This window comes from Malus domestica, chromosome 13 (genome assembly GCF_042453785.1).
Source record: "Malus domestica chromosome 13, GDT2T_hap1".
NCBI classification, from domain to species: Eukaryota; Viridiplantae; Streptophyta; class Magnoliopsida; order Rosales; family Rosaceae; genus Malus; species Malus domestica.
Window position 1 is genome coordinate 19,671,401 of NC_091673.1, and position 21,356 is coordinate 19,692,756.

The 21,356-nt window shown below is 37.6% G+C and overlaps 1 protein-coding gene across 1 annotated transcript; it reads left to right on the forward strand.

The window, feature by feature from the left end:
* The first annotated feature begins 5,344 nt into the window (after window positions 1-5,344).
* LOC103414724 (transcription factor MYB30-like) lies at window positions 5,345-7,755 on the forward strand. The gene is made up of 3 exons (XM_008353090.4): window positions 5,345-5,555; window positions 5,952-6,081; window positions 6,845-7,755. The coding sequence occupies exons 1-3, from the start codon at window positions 5,423-5,425 to the stop codon at window positions 7,377-7,379; spliced, it is 798 nt and encodes a 265-aa protein (XP_008351312.3). The 5' UTR covers window positions 5,345-5,422; the 3' UTR covers window positions 7,380-7,755.
* Window positions 7,756-21,356: the final 13,601 nt, after the last annotated feature.

A 21,356-nucleotide genomic window follows, 5' to 3' on the forward strand; every position in this document is an offset into this window, starting at 1 on the left:
AACAAAACTGTGAGGGAATGGTAAGCCCAAAACGGACAATATCGTGCTACGGTGGTGGAACGGGCCCGGGATGTGACATTCTAGGTTCGTACTAAAGAAAGGTAGAAAACTTGTGAAAATGACGTCAAAAGTTTAAAGCCAATTTATTTCCCCACCTTTAGTGTACATATATTTTTGTATAAAAATAATTAAGATATAAATTATGAAAAAAAAAGGTCAAAAGCCCAAAATAACCCTGAACACAAATTTATTTTGGATGAAAAACTTAGCAGAGTTAGGGTAAGATGCCAAATTAATAATTTCGAAAAATTAATATGACACCCTAAAAGTTTCATATGACAAATTAAAAATTTGCACAAGTTCATATGAAATTCTAAAAATTGTCCCACAAAAAATGAGGTCATTTGATTTAGTTTAACCAAATATTTATGTAGCTTTAAATTAAAACTATTTTTTGCATTTGTTTTTAAATTTTATGACTATTTTGTCCATGATAGTAAATATGAAATTAAATTGAGAATTCCTTAATTATTATATGTTTTTCTTTTTTCGAATGTATTGAATCATATGATTTGCATCTTCAAAACATTCAAACAAATCAATCAATGAGCATGATATCTAAACAACTATTTACCGATAATAATGATATCTATAACTTTTTTTTTAATTTTTTTTATGAAATAAATATAACAAAATGTTCTATATATAAAGGTAATTTAACCAAAAGTCAATAAATTTTTTACTATTAAGCCATATATCAATGACATATTTTTGTTTTGGACTTAATTAATGATATATTGTTATTAATTAGGCAAGGTCAATGATGAATGCCACACAGGCTTTAAGTTAGTGTAAATTGTAGCTATGGTCTTAACTTTAACTCAATTGAAGTAATGATCATTCAACTAAAAATTCATTACCATTGGTCCCTCAACTCATCAAAACGTGCAGCTGTGGTCCCTCAACTAAAAATCAATTATCATTGGTCCCTCAAATTTAATTCAACTGGAGAAATTGTCGCTTAACTTTAACCTAATTGTAGTAATTATCCTTCCAACATAACTCGTTTTGACAAAAATTTTGACGTAGTTGATGAAAAGGACCATAATTACACACTTTGATGAGTTGAGGGACCCTAATTATATAAATGGTTAATCCAACATAACTTATTTTGACAAAATTTTGAAGAATTTGATGAAAAGGACTATACCTACACATTTTGATAAGTTGAGGGACCAATGGTAATGGATTTTTAGTTGAGAGACCATTGCTCCAATTTGATTAAAGTTCAGGGACCATTGCTACAACTTACTTCTTTAAGTTATTATAAATAGTTAGAATTTGACTCTTCTATCCTTCTCTCTCTCTCTCTCTCTCTCTCTCTCTCTCTCTCTCTCTAAGAATGTCATATAGGCATTAAGCTATTATAAGTAGGGATTTAGATCTTATCCTAATCGGTTTTGTGAGGTGTGGAGGATCCGATGGATATCACCCATCGATACAAATCCAACAGCCAAAATCTCTACTCATTTCCTCTCTTCCCCTCACCTATTCTCTTTTTCCTCACTTCAAAGCTCTCAACCTTGAACCACCAGAGCCCCAAATTCCAGATCAAATTCATCCCCACCTCAAAATCAGCCCCAACACCACCATAATTGACCCAATCCACAACCCTCAATTGCAGGTCCCTCACCTTACCCTCCCAAAATCAGCCCTCGCACCACCACATCTCTCAATTGTAGGTCCTTCAACCCTAACATTTCAACCGATGTTAACGAAGGAACAAATAGAGAGGTTGTGCAAATTGGTGTGTTTTGGTTGCAGAGATCTTTTTCATAACTAAGGAACAATTATAGAGAGAGAAACAAAGTTACAGTAGACAAAGAAATCTCAAATATGTGGAAGAAGAAAGAGACGACAAATAAAAAGCTAAAACAGTAAAAGATAGCAAAAATGACCTGCAATTGAATTTAGCGCTTGTTAACCACAGTGGGGTGTGTTGGGGCGAGGGAGAAAGAAGAGATGAGGGGGAAGAGAGGAAGGGGAAGAGGTTTTGCCCATTGGATTTCAATCCCCATTAAACTGATCCGAAGAGGATCTGAATGCTATAAATATTTTCAACATGCATATTCTATCACTGTCTCTCTCTCTCTCTTTCTCTCTCTCGCCATTCAATTACACTATGGAGTCTGCTCAGCTAAAAAGAACGAAACTAGGAAACAAACATTGTATTGTAGTGTCTGAATCAAAATGTAAAAAAAAAGCTCAGAAACTGACACTGCATTACACTGTTTGAAACGCAGTAGACGTGTGAGTGATGGAAAAAACTGAACTAGGAAATGGACACTGCAATGTTTGAATCCAAAAATAAAAAACAAAACTAGGAAACGGCAGGGTTTGAATCCAAATCTAAAAAGGAACATGTAGGAGGCATGTGAGCGATGGAAAAAACAAAACTAGTAAATGGACATTGCAGCATTGTGTCTAAATCTAAATGTAAAAATAGAATAAGGAAACAGACAAGCAACATTTGATCCCTATTGACTTATTCCAAAATACAAAAACTATGAGAAATGAAGTGTTAGTAGAAGTGGGTGCCAACTATAGTGATGGATTTGATAATTTTTGTTTATTTTAAATGCATTTAAGTATTACAATACATGATTGACCTATTTATAATTAACATAAATATTGTTAATATTGTGATTTTTTTTTATGATTTTACATAAAATAACCCTAAATGCAATTGATGTTAATTTTAAGGGAAAGAAATATATTTAGCAATTATTCTTTTTAATAAAAACTCATCTGCGGTCATAACTCCATGGCCATAAACTTAACAGAAAGTTGAACATAAATTAGCACAAGATGACCATATTTTTGCGATGGCGTTGGCGTCGCCTAGTATTTCGACGACTCACTGCATGTCGCCATGCCGCCGCATAATGCTTTTGCAATGACATGGATGACATATATTCATTTTGTTGCGACGGATAATGTTAGGGAGACCAAATTCATAAACAAAATGATATGATTGTTGGTGATTGGACTATTACTTAAGCATTGATTAATTGGCTTATTTCCTATTGGTAACACATCATTTGATTTGCAAATTTGATTTAAAATTTTGGTCTCCCTAGCATTACTCTGTTGCGACGGAGTGTTACCAACGCCAAAGCAATTTTCCCTAGTAGTGACCACAAGCCTCATAGCCGGCCACCACCTCCCTCTATTTATCTCGTCCCCCAAATCCAACATCCCAAAAGCCGGGCTACACCCCGTTACCCTCCTCCCCTCTCCACGCCCCTTCCCTTCACTCGAACCCTTACCCCTCTCATTTTCCCGCTTTGAAAACCTACAACCGACTCAAAACGGAGGCCGATGATCTCAGTCAAACAACTTAGGGCCATAAAGCTCCAAAATGTAAGTGACATGGAGAGGGTGAAGGAGATTTCCAATAAACGGTAGATTATGCCCTTCTGATTATGCTTTTATGTTGGAAACTTGGAAGCTTTTGGTAAAAGGGGCATAGGAGCAAAAGGCGCAGTGGCACAGAGTCTGAAATTTTTGAGGCGCCCTGAAAGTTTGATCCTCCTATATATTCCATATGAGTATAAATTTTCTACTAAAAATGAATTTTATTGAAAAGAGAAATCATCGTTATATAATTTTATCTATATTGCAATTGATTAATTGGAATCTATACATAATATATTTATTTTTCACTTTTCTCCAGCAATAAAAACTTGTGTATTACTTTCTTTCACAAACACAAGTGTATTTTGTATCTCTCTTTCAGTCATGCTCTATTTTTTCATGGACGAACCCTAAATCGTAATTTCATGACAATTGGAGATTATTCAATTAGTAAAAGTGAGATGTTGGTTTCAATAAAGTTTGAAGATTGATCGTTGAATTATGTACAAATATATTGTCTGAAAGTTTTAAGTAAGAATGACCTTTTATATGAAATACGCAGAGGACCCTCCAAATGTCAAGAGACAACCCTGATAGGGAATTTTTTTTTTATTGTGACTAGAATACAGATGGTACACCACATATTTTTATATAAGTGGTGGAATTTTTTTTTTCAAGTTATTAGTTTTTTAACACATATAACTCACTATTTGTATAGTAACACGTGATATACCATCCCGTGTTCTAATCACACTAAAAAATCTTTCCCTGATGAGAGGAAAGGTGGGAAACGGATTGGGCATTGGGCGATGGGATGTTGGATTAGGAGAGGTGAGAGAGCGAGAGCGAGAGGTGGTGGTTGTGATTAGTTGGGGTGGAAGCTTGGGTGTGAACATGGTGGTTGGGTTAGCGGCGGCTGTCGAGGTGGAGAAGTGGTGGTTAGAGCCTACACTGTTAACAAAATCTGGAGGCCAGATTCACCATATCAGCAGACAAACGAAATATCTGACTGAGTTAGCACAAAGGGACTAACGTTACACAATTTGACAAATTTGGAGAACAGCATTTAATAAATTTGTAGTCCATGACTAAAGTTATAATTAAATCATAGTTCAAGGAATATTTCTCCATTTTACTGTTGAACAAATCTACGAGAAAAGGTTGCTGTCTATGCCAAATTACTTTGGCTGCTTCAACTGTCCAACGTCACACTACTAGTTTCCCTTGTTAACTCATTATTTTACGAGATCATTGCCAACATTTTTTGTCTGCTACACGTCCTCGGCCGTATTTTATTGGTAATGTTAGAAAAATTAAATTTGTAGGTAAAATTTTGTAAATTAAATTATATAAAAATTAATGATTGAATTATCATCTAAGTGTTGAATAATATGTTTATTTCTTATTAGTGACACATCATTTGATTTGCAAATTTAATCAACATATTTAATCTGCAACTCTAAATTGTAATCATAACAACAAATTGCTAACTAGTAATTAAGTTATTATTTTAAGGATAGTATTATATATTCACACATTCGTTTTACGTTCCACAATTTTGTTAATTTATTCTCATTAGCTTTCTTTAATTCATTTGATCCGATGACGAAAAATTGAGAAGTAAAAATGTGTATGTAGATGCCACTACCCTATTTTGATTGATAGATTTTTAGCTCTGCCTAGGAGAATTTTTTTTAATGTGCTAGGAACACCATTCTATACATCAAGTGTAATATTACAATTGGTTAGAAATAAAAATAAATAAATTCAACCAATTGTATTATGACACTTGGTCTAACCCGTGTTTCCTACACTGAAATACATCTCACTTCGTGGAACTTTCTAGTCTTTTTAATTTATTTTTCTTGGTCCATTCAAACATCCTTTTGTGTACTGTGGATCTTAAGATAAATAACCAGGCCAAGGCCTCAGAAATATTGAGCTCTCAAACTCAAAGTAATACTGTATTATTCAGAGAGAGAGAGAGAGAGAGAGAAAGAGAGAGATGGGGAGAGCTCCTTGCTGTGAGAAGATGGGACTGAAGAAGGGGCCATGGACTTCTGAAGAAGATCAAATTCTTACATCCTTCATCCAAAAATATGGTCATGGAAATTGGCGTGCCCTTCCAAAGCAAGCTGGTAATTACAAGTTACCTCATCTGGGTTTTTTCTCCCAAGATTTATAGGCCACAAAACTCGGCTCTTTAACCAAGATAATCATCTTTGCATTGCATGATGACAAATTTACAGTTCTATATACAACGTTATACAATTACATACCATTTGCAAACCTGAGCTAAGTTACCTATGAAAGTATGTTCTCCTCTTTGCACCCAACTTTGAATTCCGCTCATTGAAGTTATAGATGAATTTAGTGTAGAATATCGATGGTATAAAAAGTTACATAAAATTTATGCATGTTTCATGTTGAATTAATAACAACTGCAAAATTCTTAATACCTGCTAAATTCCAATTGCTACTTGCTTTGAGCTTTGTACTCATCTTTCTCACTTGTTTTTTTTTTCTTGAAATAGGTTTGTTGAGATGTGGGAAGAGTTGCAGACTCCGGTGGATAAACTATTTGAGGCCGGATACCAAGAGAGGAAACTTTACAAGAGAAGAAGAGGAAGCTATCATTAAGTTGCATGATATGCTGGGTAACAGGTACATATATCAAAGCACCAACTTTTAATTTGTAAGCTATATTTTCAAAACATGCATGTTTTACCATTGACCTATATATATATATATATATATATATTTATCTAGCCTGTTTACCCCGCTGCCAACTATCAACAACATACTCAACAAGGCTTGTTGTTGCAACAAAGAAAAGCATTTACACATGTACTCCAGTTCTAAGGTGGAAGCACAAATTCCTCCTCTCTTCAGCCTCCCTTATAAACAAAAAATAAAATAACCAGGATCGTTTCTCGAACACACAATTCAAAGACACTGATTTTCTGTCAAAGAATTGCAAGTGGGAGCTGATCAAAAGATTCTCTTTCGGAAGTCACCACAATAGACTTGTAATTTAATTGTAAATCACAACCAACCATGCATTTGATAAATAATACGTGTTGTAGTTTTTTGTCTTTAATTGCTATGCAGGCACAACTCATACGTTGCAGTCAAAATTCAAATTTAAGCTTAAAATTTTAAGGCAATTAGTTACAATAAACATATTTTGACATTTTATTGCTAAATAATTACTGTTTATTATGTCGTCATTATATTATCGTTGTATTGTTATTATGTTAACGGTGTGTCATCGACATATAATTAATATGTCTAACAATGATCATTCTCCAAACCAAATATCAAAATATGTTTACCATAGGTATTTTTCTAATTTTATACGTACTTGCTTAACAATAGTTAAACCATCTTGCAAATGCTTAATTTAATTCATTTCTTTCGTTTTCAGGTGGTCAGCAATTGCAGCAAGATTACCAGGACGCACCGATAACGAAATAAAAAATGTATGGCACACCCACTTGAAAAAAAGACTCAAAGACCATACTACAATAACCTCACCAGCAAGTAGTAGTAATTGTACTTTCAATGTCACAAGCCAGTCTGCTGATCAACCTAAAAATATGAATTATCCACAGCCATCTTCTAGTGATGTTTCCTCCTCAGTCACAGAAGTCTCAGGTGCATTGAGCAGCGATCAGGACACGATCATCGTCAAAGGTGAAAACATGGAGCCATGGGAAACCTTCCCTGAAATCGATGACAGCTTCTGGTCAGAGGCACTCTCAGCTAACAATTCCAGCACCCCATTACTATTTCCAAGGGCCGAAAATGATGAAACAATATCCGAGTTTCCGATCACCGCCAACGATTCGGAGGAATTGGGTTTTACTTTTGGTCTAAACTTGGATGATGGCATGGAATTTTGGTATGATATTTTCGTTAGAACCGGTCATGGGGGAACACCAGAATTACCAGAATTTTGAGTTCTACTATTTCCTCTCTTTGGAGTTTAGGAGGAAATTTTAATTGGCGGTGAGAAATGTTAAATTTTTTTTTTATCTTGTATTTGACCGTTAACAAATTCTAGTCTGAACAGAAATTTCAATATGGGGGGGGGGGGGTGTGCAAAAGCATAAAAAAGAGAAAGAAGGTTGATGAAGAAATTGATGATGACGAAAATGATGTAGCTGCATTAATATTTATATTTCAGAGACTTTGTTGATATATAATCCTCCTTAGCAGGTTCTTATTTGTTCAAAGTTTATGTGTAACAATAATGATTGTGATGAAAACGATACGTAGCTGGACTTTTTTTTACACCAAAATAAAAACTCGTTGTTCTAATGTATGTAAATTTAATATGTGTGTGTGTGTGTGTGTGTGTGTGTGTGTGTGTGTGTGTGTGTGTATTCCATTTTGCAGTAATTCAGTTATATATTGTGTGTTAAAAAAGGATATACAGTAAAACTAAAATTAAATTGTTCTAGTAAAAATATAAAATAAAATAAAAAGCTTACAACAACATAGTTCTAAGTTAGAACTTCTAACAATTGTATCCAAAGAAAAAGAAAACATAGTTCTAACAATCAACACAATAATATCAATACAAGAGTATTAAAAAGATGAATGGACGTTTATCAAAAGGCTATTTCGATTTCAAATACTCACCACTAACTAATACTCATGTCGGCAATATGATTATATACAAGACAATGCTTGAACAAGAAGTCAAATAAGGACACAAATTTTGTTAGCACAGGCATACATACACTGGATAAAATGGTGACTCATACAGAACATAAGAACCAAAAGTATAACAAGTAGCAAAGCAATATTATTATTAAACTACTAGCTAGTTTCTTGTTGTTCGACCTCCAAGTTTTTGAAATGCTATTTCCACTTGGGCGTATCTAAATCAACTCGAGAAAAAAATATATCTAAACAAGTGTCTAGCATCATGCAATATGTGTCTGTAGGAAAAGAGAAATAAAACGATCGAATATTGAGATAAAAAGTACCACTAGTCCGGCCAAGAGTCGGTTGAATATTTTCTCGAGTCTTTGCTCGTAATTTTTCTTGTTCTTTCTTTTTTGTAGTGGGTTTATACATATCAAATTGATATTAGGAAAACGGAGCAAGTTCCTGTATCTTGTTGACCATGTCATAGTCCAAAGAGAGGTTCATGTATTTTTCTCATAACTTTACAAACTCCCGTGTCCGAGTGTAAATAACATTGTTAACGCCCACATTTTCCACAACTTCTCAATCCATGATTGATGAAGTTACCCTTTTTCTATATTAGGGTAATACTAGAGAGACTAAATATATAAACAAAATATTAAAAACTAAATGACATAAAAGTTGATTATTGATTTATTACTTAAGCATTGATAAATGTGCTCAAATCTATTAGTGACACATCATTTTTTTGCTAATTTTTTCTATAAATTTAGTCTTTTTAGCATTACCTTTTTTATTAACAATGACATCTAGACTTTAAGACCATATCCAAAGGAGATGTCAAATATACCAAATAGAATTAAAAGACATTTAAGTGTTCTCCAATGGATATACCATATACATACCCTTTAAGGAAATGGATCCCCATTTTTCAAAAAAAAAATAATAATAATAAATTGGGGACACCCTCTTGACTATTAGATATGACTTTAATGAAATTCTATGGTTGAGATTAAATCATATGCCACAGAATCTCAATCACAGAATTTCATTAATGCTAAATCTAACGGTTAAGAGGGTGTCCCCATTTTTTTTGGAAAAATGGGGATCCCTTCCCTTAAAGGCTTCATGCCATATATGATGTGGCATGTGAGTCATTTGACTCCTTACTTTCTAGCTGCATTTTTTTATAACAAACAAAGAAGGAGTCAAATATATTTTATTTAATTTTTAATGCATGGGTCCCATTAACAACCAATAGAATAAAAACTAAAACTAATTTTGATATTTTTAATAGTTAATGTAACTCTAGGTCCAATAAAATAATAAAATAAATATTTAACACATCCATTAGAAAAAAAAGAGAATTTAGCACTTGTATTCAATTTGCCATATCAGCCATCAAATAAACTTTTGACATACTATATGACACACCCCGACCCGGTATGTCCACTAGGACTTCGAATCGAGGTGTGCTGCCCGACACCTGGAAGGTGACGAAGCCATAAAGTGTAGTGATGTGGAAAATGTGAATAAATTTAAACCTAAAAGTGCATAAATATAACAATGCACTAGTAAGTAGGAATGAAACCATTTTACACGTGACGTCAGAACATAAGTAAAGTGCAGTAGAGTGGATAAGGATTATACCCTCAGAGGTAGCCACCTATACTGAGATTCACCAAGAATCCTCTTCGATACAAACGTTCGACAGCTAAAACCTGGAGGGGCGAAAAACAAGGGTGAGTGGGCTTGAAAATAAAGTTTTAATAAAAACCTTTGAAAACGTTATAACCCCTCGCCGTAAAACATGTATAGTTTTCAGAAAATCATACTACGTATAAGTATGAAATCAAATGCATGCTAACAGTAAATCCAGACGTCTTGAACAACAATGCAACGTTTCTTAATCATAACATGAAATGCATAATTCAATCAAAAGAATTTGTGGAAACTATAAAGTTTATACATATAATATATCAAAGAAAAGACCCACTGACCTGGAGTCCGCACTACAACTCCCTAGCATAAATATTGAGACGTCTCGAACGATCAGCGCCTGGAACAATTATCAAATCACGTCTCAGAATTCTTATCGATAGAACACGTAACTTACATAAAACACATCCCCAAGGACGTTCTAGAATGATTTGAAACCCATTCACCAAAAGTCAATCATCGGTCAAAGGTTGACGGTAGGGTCCACAACCCTACTTAACTCGATTCGGAAGATCCGCACCTCGGATTTTCGATCCGTAACTTCCTAAGAGTTTCAATAAGCTTCTAGAACAATATTTTAAAGTTTTGGAACAATCCAACCGTCAAATCTCCGCCAATTGCTAAAATTAAGTGGCAGCCGAAGTTTTATTTTACGAACTTACAATTCTAATTCGGAAAGATCCGTATGTCGGATTCTCGATCTGTAAGTTCCTACTGTTCTCAAATATTACGTACTATAATTTATTAAGGTTTGGTGACGATTCCAACAGTCAGATCATTGATTCATATAAGGATCAAGTGGTGGTCTCTATCAAAACTATGTTCAAACGATGAGATTTCATCAATCGAACTTCACATATAGAATTGGGGTATCAAATTTAGCCTAGGAAGGTCAGGGGGTGCCTTAACCCACACGCCATTGCACACGGCGGTCGGTTGCCTATACTTGCCGGAAAAATCAACTATTTCTAAAAATTCTCAAATTTCACAGAAATGAAGATCTCAATAAGTAGAGCAAGTTTTATACCTGTGGTCAATTCCAATTTGGTCGAGAAAAGCCCCAATTTAGCTCGAACCTGCCAGAAACCCTAAGGTGGGTTTTTATACCATATTTAGGGCCTCGTATTTAGATCTCGTACAAATACTCAGGGGACTTAAATGTAAATATGTGATAAAGGAAGGGGAAAATATGTAATAAGTGAGGAGTCCTTATTCTATAAAAGGACCCCTCACCCTCACAATTAGAGGAGGCCATTTCTGGAGCATTCTTACCGCTCTCATATCCCCTCTCATATTCAGAGGTTCTCTCCCTCACCTCTTAGATAAATACATAATCAATGTGGACGTAGTCCAAACTTTAGGGTGAACCACGATACATCTTGTGTTATTTACATTACTTGCAGATTCACGGTCGGATTTACGTTGTTCCAAGACCTCCGATTTTGTGCATTAACACTTGGCGCCGTCTGTGGGAATCGACACAAAAAACTATGTCGGTTCTCTTTCATTTTTTTTCACCACCACCGTCAATCTGCAAAATTACAAAAAAACCCAGAAACAAAAAAGATCAAAATCTCAAACACTCCTCAGCTTCCCCTCTCTCTCTCTCTCTCTCTCTACTTTTTGGCAGAAATTCAGAGAACTGAAGTATGAGAAACAAACCCACTAAATCTCTTAAGACACTCCATCTCCCACAAGATCACTGCCAAATCCCCATTATTTAACCTCAAAGTCCCGCTGTTATCGCCATCCTAGTCTCCAAGGAGATCGCCGAGATCAAAGAACTGAGTCCACACGCTGCCGACAATGGCGAGAGAACATGTTGCTGAAAATATCGGTCCTCCTCGCGTCGGTCCTGTTCTTGTCGGGAATATGGAAGAATATGACTGTTAGTAGCACGAGGCCTCGGGAAAGTTCAAGGCGAAAAGCAAGAACAAACCCAAATGTTGTTGTTGCTTCAATATCCGTTCCCCAGACTTCTTTTGCTGCTCTAGTTAGACGCGATTCACCAGCAACAACAGTAACCCAGTGAAGAGGAAAGGAAAAGGGAGAGACTCGACCAATTTCCCACCAAAAAAAGGTCTTATCAAAGCCAGTGTCTTTGGGATTGGGGGAAGATCTAATCAAGCATGTTCATCAAGAGGATCAGCAGCAAACTGTGACACCAATTTTTCATGGGAAAGCTCACCTTCTGCAAGCTACTCTTCTAATGGGTACGATTAAAGCTATCAGCTTTTGGGAAAAGGGAAAAGAGAGAGAGAAATCGAACACGGGCGAGGACATGGAGGAGGCCGTGAAAGAATCGTCCGTGGTGCAGAAGAAGCTGCAGAGGCTGAGCCGAAACATGTCAGGGGCCATCGCATTGCTCAAGAACTTGCTGAATCTAGACTCAGCGAGTGACTCGGCTACGGCGTTGTTTGGCAAGATCGAGAGCTCGAGGAAGTTGGTGTGGGGGAGTGTGGCAAGATCGAGAGACATTTGTGCATCGCTTTGGGCGTACTGGACACGCAGGGAAAGAAGGTACTGCCATTCTGATGTTTACTAACAACCAAAGGAGAACAATTAAAACGCTTGAGCGTGATGTGGGGTGCAAGTTTGAGTTTGCTAGTCCACCAACTATTGAGAAGGTTTTGGAGTCATCTGCGTAGCAGGTGATTGCTACTCTTAGTGGAGTGCATCCTGAATCTGTATAGTTTTTCACACTAACAGCTCATAGATCGATTGATGAACAGGGAACAAATGCTCTTACTGCTGCACTAGCACAACTTAGTGGATTTTCAAGCTTACTTGCTTGATGATGAATTAGGATTTTGTTCTGTGCATCAACTTTTGGGTCGGAGATAATTGCAGAAAGTAAAAAGAGAAAAAGCAGAAAGCATGGCTACCCACTAATGCACAGCAGCCTAAGCTCCAAGTTGATTAAGGGAATCAACTTGGCACGATGACAGCGCAAAAGATACCCACCAACTTTCATCATGCATGTTCCCACTCTTCACAGACGACACCATGATGTTAAAGAAAAAGCAAAAGAGAAAGCAAAAGTGAGGAATAAACACCCCACTAGAATGATGTGATTTACTTTTCTGGTTTTTGTATGATGTAATTTATTTTTCTTATCTTTCGGAGACATCTGTATAAACCCCATCAGGGGGTAAAAAAAAAATGACAAAGCCCAAAATAAATGGGCTGCAATGTCATGTGAAGGGCGAAGGCCCATAAGACCAAAATAGCACTAACCAGGTGATCAAAAGTACGCCCAGTATTTCCAAAATTATTCGGCAACCCGCTGCTATTATCACCAACCAAGTGATCAAAAGTACGCCTAGTACTTCCAAAATTATTCGGCAACCCACCGCTATTATCACCAACCAGGTGATCAAAAGTACGCCTAGTACTCCAAAACTATTTGGCAACCCGCCGCTATTATCACCAACCAGGTGACTAAAAGTACGCCCAGTATTCCAAAAATTATTTGATAACCTGCTGCTATTACCACCAAACAGGTGATGAAATGTACAACCCGTACTCTAATATCATTTGGCAACTAGCCATTCATGCCACCAACTAGGTGATGAAATGTACAACCCGTACTCTCTTTCATGCCACAAACCAGGTGATCAAAAGTACGCCCAGTACTTCAAATCATACATGAGCATTACCCATGTCAATCATACATAAACATTCATGAGCATTACTCATGTCAATCATACATAAACATTTATGAGCATCACTCATCCAATCATACATAAACATTCATGAGCATCACTCATGTCAACATCCATGAGCATCACTCATGTCAATCAACTTCAAAAGCTTCATTTACAAAAGCTCTAGCTTCAAAAGCTTCATTTACAGAGCTCTAGCTTTAAAAGCTTAATTTACAAAAGCTCTAGCTTCAAAAGCTTCATTTACAGAGCTCTAGCTTCAAAAGCTTTATTTACAGAGCTCTAGCTTCAAAGCTTCACGTGCAAAGCTTCACCTACAAAGTTTCAATGCAGGGTATACAAATACCGCCTCCGAACAACCGCCACTTCGGCCCATACATGGATTCAATTTGAAGTCTCCAGCCAACAGACTCTATTGACCGAAGACTTGGGAGACTACATTATGTACCATATATTGGGCCTCAACTAGGCCTTATGGAAAATACTTGGGGGACTTAGCCCATTATCTATGTACCGAGGAGTGAACCCTTATTCTATAAAAGGGACTCCCTCACTTTTATTAGAAAGCATTCATGGAAAATACTTGGGGGACTTAGCCCATTATCTATGTACTGAGGAGCGAGCCCTTATTCTATAAAAAGGACTCCTTCATTTTCATTAGAGAGCACTCATGAAAAATACTTGGGGGAATTAGCTCATCACTTATGTATTGAGGAGCGAGCCCTTATTTTATAAAAGGGACTCTTTCACCTTCGTTAGAAAGCATCGCTGCCAGCTGAGCAACCGCCTCGCCACGAGCATCACTCCAAACCCATTATTCATGTACTGAGGAGCGAGCCCTTATTTTATAAAAGGGACTCCCTCACCATCATTAGAGAGCATCAACTCTAGCCCATCATTCATGTATTGAGGAGCGAGTCCTTATTTTATAAAAGGGACTCCTTCACCTTCAACGCCACAAGCCGAGCCAACCAAGGCAACATAAGCCATGGGTCGAGCAGCCTAGCAGCATGTGCTACTTCTAGTTGAGCATCAGTTCAAGACAACATCTAGTTACTTCGGCCCACACATGAACTGAATTTCAAGTCTCCAGCCAAAAGACTCTCTTGACTGAAGACTTGGGGGACTATTGTTTATACCATATTTAGGGCCTCGTATTTAGATCTCGTACAAATACTCAGGGGATTTAAATGTAATTATGTGATAAAGGAAGGGGCAAATATGTAATAAGTGAGGAGTCCTTATTCTATAAAAGGACCCCTCACCCTCACAATTAGAGGAGGCCATTTCTGGAGCCTTCTCACCCCTCTCATATTCAGAGGTTCTCTCCCTTGCCTCTCAGATAAATATATAATCAGTGTGGCCGTAGCCCAAACCTTGGGGTGAACCACGATACATCTTGTGTTATTTACATTACTTGTAGATTCACGGTCGAATTTACGTTGTTCCAAGACCTCTGGTTTTGTGCATCAACAGTGGGTGTTCTTCGATTCTCCTTCCTCGGTGTTCCAACGCCCCTACCACTGGTTGAGTCTTGTTCCTGGGTCCAAGGGAAGTTGATTAAGGGTGGTGCTCCGGTGGAGTTCTATACAAAATAGGACCTAAAACCCTTCGATCTTGGGCGAAAATGGTAGAGGAAAGGTTGTTTAAGAGGCTACAGGTGATGGATGGGTGTAGTTGGCCTGAAAAAATGGAGGAGGTGGCTGAAATCACTCCGGGTTGAACTGGGTTGCTGCGCGGGTGTACGGGTCGAAGGGAAAACTGGGAGCTTTCTTTCCCTTTCTTGATTGGTCCCTCTTTCCTCCCTAATTTATGATTGGTCCATTACTCTTTTAATTTGATTGGTCTCTTCAACGACACATACCTGATTGGGCCGAAACCAAGCCTCTAATTGGTTCTCATTCCCACTTTTAATTAATTCAAAACCTATAGTTTAGTAGAACGATTTCAAACGTCCGTAACTATACCGTTATAATCAGGACTCGCAAACGGCTTTCGTCTGTACGTTCGTGGCGATGATTACTACGCAAACATTCCAAAAGAATGACTCATACGTCTCTCTAAACAATAGCCAACGGAAGTCAAAATCCTTGCCTCTAGGGCATTTTCGTTGATTCATGCTTTTAAAATTTATAAAACGTAAAATTAGAGACGGATTGTCATACTATATTTGACATCTCATTTGAAGATGCTCTAAGTTGTTGAAACTAGAGGGGGAAAAAATGAGTGTTTCACAACCTCAATTTCCAAGAAGATTTGATGCGCTTATTGAAGTAGGAGTGAGTAAAACAATAAAGGGGCCAACGACTTAAAAGTTTATTTATGGTCTTTGTTCTTTGTTTAATTAGGCTATTAATTAAAAAGTGGAATCAAAATATCCATTTCATCAGTGGTCCTGAGTCCTTTTTTTTATACTAATTAGTCTTCAGTCAATTTTCTTTTTCGAAAAGGTAGTCACCAATGACTTTCCAGTCATCCACAACTCTGTTAGTCTTGATTGCTGCTTTTCACTGAACGCACAAATAAGCGAGTAATGATATTCATGTTATATTTTTATATTATCTTAGATGATATTTGATGTGAACAGTCACATCATTTGATTTGAATTAATTATATTTTTAAATTTAGTTCATTATTTAATAAACTAATAATTAAGAAAAACTAGTTAATTAAATGATGATTGTGGTATACGAGGAGGAGTCTTTCTCGTTCTTTTCCTTGGGTTTTGCAAATTTTTCAAATGATATTGTTGTCTACATCAGATGTTATCTGAGGTGATATAGAAATGTGGTATAAAAATATGAAGCTTTAATGAAAATGGCTTGGGCCAACAAATATTTAACCAAAAATCATCCAAAAATGTTATTTAACTAAAAAAACTCAAAGTTTTATGAAAAACCATCCAAAACTATTGTCCACTGGTCAAACTTACAAGCCCAACCCGCTACAAATCTACACTTCCGTAAATACCCCTAAATGATTTGATATTGTATTGACTCTTCACCAACCTCAACCCAGTACGAAACCGCCATAATAACTCCCTGTCTTCCTATCAAATCGAATTCCCCCAAATTCAAAAACAACCAAATCAAAGTTCAAATCAAAGTTAAAAAAGGAAGCATTCATCAGAACAAAGTCGTCGAAAATAGTTCAAAGAAGTTCAATGGCAGAAACCAGTGAAAAAGTGTATGAAAAAAAAAAAGAACCAAAACATAAAACTGTTTCTGGATAACCCAAAACATAACACTGTTTTTGGAAAAAAAAAAAATCAGATATAGTGTTTGTCTTGTTTGTGCACAAACACTGTATTTGGAAAGAAAAAAACAAAAATCTAGAAACAGTTAAATTTCAGAAACAGTGACTTAGTTCCAGAAACAGTCTATGTTTTAACCTTTGACTGTTTCTTTTCTTTCATGTATCAGTTGATTATGTTTAAGAAACATGGTGCTTATTTTGCTTTAAATTCAAATACAGTGAATTTCACTATTTCTTTTCTAACTTACATTTAAGAAACAGTGTGTCTGTTTCACTTTGATCCAGAAACGGTGATTTAGATTACAGAAATAGTAACTTAGATTCCATAAACAGTGACTTAGATTCCAGAAATAGTTTATTTTTACAGTCCAGAAACAGTGAGCCGTTGTTATTATTGAATAACATGCAAATCTCAAATTTATTTTCTGGAGAAACAAACGATGAACCCCACTGACGATGAAAAATTGAAAAACAGTACCTCGAATACACTATGAATAATAACGACGATCACATTTCAATGAAATAATACAAAATATAAATTAAATAACATGAGAATCTATATTTTTTGTTTCAAAGAAAAAGAAGAAGGTCTGCAAAACAACGATGAACTCCATTAACGACGAAAATCTAGAACTCAACCTAAAAAAATTAGGGGTAAAATCGACAAATCATAATTATTATAGTTGGACTAATTTAATACGGGCTTTGTACTAATCATTAAACAAACTTATAACATGATCTTTTTTATTAAAACTAAAACTTTTCAAACCTCTTTCATTAGTTTTCCTATAAAAATATGGTATGAATAACATTACTCCAAATAAATTGAAAAGATATTTAATGATCAATGTGACATGCATGAACAATAACGGAAATGTGTCATTTAACTAGGGGGGAAGACTCAGTCACTACATATATATTGTGGTACAATCTATATTGGCTATAGGATGTCGACACACAAACTAGAACGACATTTGATTTGGCTTTTGAAATGAGTTGTCTGCTGTTGACTACTGAATTTTCTTTACCTCCAACAACAACAACAACAACAACAAAGCCTTTTCCCACTAAGTGGGGTCGGCTATATGAATCCTAGAACGCCATTGCGCTCGGTTTTGTGTCATGTCCTCCGTTAGATCCAAGTACTCTAAGTCTTTTCTTAGGGTCTCTTCCAAAGTTTTCCTAGGTCTTCCTCTACCCCTTCGGCCCCGAACCTCTGTTCCGCAGTCACATCTTCGAACCGGAACGTCAGTAGGCCTTCTTTGCACATGTCCAAACCACCGTAACCGATTTTCTCTCATCTTTCCTTCAACTTCGGCTACTCCTACTTTACCTCGGATATCCTCATTCACAATCTTCTCCTTTCTCGTGTGCCCACACATCCCACGAAGCATCCCACGAAGCATCCTTATCTCCGCTACACCCATTTTGTGTACGTGTTGATGCTTCACCGCCCAACATTCTATGCCATACAACATCGCTGGCCTTATTGCTGTCCTATAAAATTTTCCCTTGAGCTTCAGTGACCTACGACGATCACACAACACGCCGGATGCACTCTTACACTTCATCCATCCAGCTTGTATTCTATGGTTGAGATCTCCATCTAATTCTCCGTTCTCTTGCAATATAGATCCTAGGTAGCGAAAACGGTCGCTTTTTGTGATCGTCGCTAGATTGCTCCGGTCATTAGTGTGGATAAGTATATAAATGGATAAAGATAGGAAAGCAAACACCAGATGTACGTGGTTCACACATATTGGCTACGTCCACGAAATAGAGGAGTTCTCATTAATTGTGAAGGGTTTACACAAGTACATAGGTTCAAGCTCTCTTTTAGTGAGTACAAGTGAATGATTTAGTACAAATGACATTAGGAAATATTGTGGGAGAATGATCTCGTAATCACGAAACTTCTAAGTTCCGGAGTGTGGTATCGTCTTGACTTGCCTTATCTGTCTCGTAGGTAGATGTGGCATCTTCTCTGGAAGTACTCTTCCTCCATCCAGGGGTGGTATCTTTAACTGGTGGAGATGCACAAGGTAATGTATCAATTTCACATGAAGCTTACTTGTAGTTTCAGGCTTGGTCAAGCGCGATACAAACCATGTAGTAGGAGTCCTCCAAGTCGCTGAGCTAGGGGATCTGCTGAAAGAGGTGATAGACAAGGTAAGTAATCAGAGCTCCAAGCAATCAGTCCCAGATCAGAACTTTGATTTCGAGTTCCAGCTGATTGTTCACATTCTCCCTATCTTGCAGGCATCATGAAGGATAAAGAGAAGAAAAATGAGAAAAGATGATATGGGATACTTTTGCTTTTGAAGAAGTAACTTTCCACAGGCTTATTCTTGAACTGGGCTGGAGGGTTTTTTGGTTTCCTCCAGAGTATAAGGCCGACTGAAGAATTTGAGGGTCAAAACAAGTTCATCAAATCTATAGTACGTTCGACCCTGCTGATATGGGATACTTTTGCTTTTGACAGAGTAGTGGATGTATCGGCACGTGTGCTGTTACGCTTGTCTCCACATGCTTCCTTGTATCCTTCTCACTTGCCCTATATGTTCCTCGGGCAGATGCGGTATCTTCCCTGGAAGCATAAGATGTTGAAGATGAGTACTCGAGAGCAATGCCAGGTAAGTAATCAAGTAAGGGGTTCCAGGCAGTCAGTTCCTGACTGGAAGCTTGATTCCAAGTGCTGACTGATTGCTCTCTTTCTCCTTGTCTTGTAGGTAAGAACAAGGCCAAAGGAAAAGACAGGGAAAAAACATGATATGGGATACTCTTGCTTTTAACCCTGATGATATGAGATATTCTTGCTCTAGTATAACTTGTTTGCAGAGGTATTGTCGGGGGGAAAGAAAGATGAATATTTCGAAAGGCTTCTTTGGGAGTGCCCTCTCAGATATGAGGAAGGGTTGAGCATTTTTGCAGGTCTGCCTGTCTGTTGGGGATGGAGGTCAACATATATAGGAGTCTCCCTAACAACAAGTAGTAATGCTATTCCTTTACCCTGCTTGGTCATAACACGGTAGTGTGAGCTGCCAGCTTCACATGTTTTAACTTTGTCAGAGCACTTTGAAAAAGTGGTCTATGGTATCTGGAAAGCTGATGTTGCGTGTAAAGATTACAGACAAGCTTTATCCAAGGAGATCCGGCTCTTGAAGTTGGGAAAGTGGTGCCTCTTCGGTTTTCGAACAAGCAATCTTGTCGGAGATCTGGCTCTCGAGATTCGGAGAACGATGCCTTTTCGATTTTTGAGAAAGCCATCCTGCTAGGGGTCTGGCTCTCGAGATTCGGAGAGCGGTGTCTCTTCGATTTTTGAGAAAGTAATCATGTTGGGAGTCTGGCTCTCGAGATTCGGAGGGCGGTGCCTCTTCGATTTTAGAGCAAGCAATCTTGTTGGGAGTGTTTTCTCGAATGTGAGAAAAGGTTGGGCATGTTTGCTAGTCTATCTTGCCACGAAGCACAGAGGTTGACACACAAGGACTTTCCAATTATCCAGCAGTGGTACTGTTCCTTTACCCTTGTGGGTAATAATATGGTAGCTAGACCTTCAAAATTTATGTGTTTAAACTTTGTTAGTGCTGTTTCTTTGCTATTCTTTTACCCTTCTTGGTCAGAGCGGTGTAGTGGGAGATGCAAGCTTCACGTGTCTCAACTTTGTCAGAGAACTTTGGCAAAGTTATCTGTGGTACCCATGAGCTAATGTTGCGTGTGGGAAGTGGGTGATTGAACAGTAAGATTCATGTGCTTTCTACTTCACCAGAAATCTTCGACATAATGCCCATAATTTCCGCAAAGCTGACAGGTGCTGACAAGGCTGGAAAAGTAGGTGCCTCTTCGATTTCTGAGATCGGCCCTCGTGGTCTCTGAGCAGCCCAGCTTTTGAGAAAGCAAGCGCCTCTTCGATTTTTGAGATCGGCCTTCATGGTCTTTGAGCAGCCCAACTTTTGAGAAAGCAAACGTCTCGTGGTCTCTGAGCAGCCCAGCTTTTGAGAAAGCAAACGCCTCTTCGATTTCTGAAGCTCCGTCGAGTGCAGATTTTTTATAGAGGCTGGCATTAAGTTCCAAAGCACACTTGAATCTCCACCAGTAGAAGCTCCATTCTTGCACTTCTAAGATCTTGATTTGTCCGACCTCTTCTCTCTTCAACACCTTTGAAAATGTCTGGCCCCTCCGACCGTCGTTTTGACTTGAACCTTGTTGAAGAGGCAGCCACGCCTTCTCCAGACAACATATGGCGCCCATCCTTCGTCTCCCCTACTGGTCCTCTTACTGTTGGGGATTCCATGATGAAGAATGATATGACCGCTGCGGTAGTGGCCAGGAACCTTCTCACTCCCAAAGATAACAGACTACTTTCCAAACGGTCTGATGAGTTGGCTGTTAAAGATTCTCTGGCTCTCAGTGTTCAGTGTGCAGGTTCTGTGTCTAACATGGCCCAACGCCTATTTGCTCGAACCCGCCAAGTTGAATCATTGGCGGCTGAAGTGATGAGTCTCAAACAGGAGATTAGAGGGCTCAAGCATGAGAATAAACGGTTGCACCGGCTCGCACATGACTATGCTACAAACATGAAGAGGAAGCTTGACCAGATGAAGGAATCTGATGGTCAGGTTTTACTTGATCATCAGAGATTTG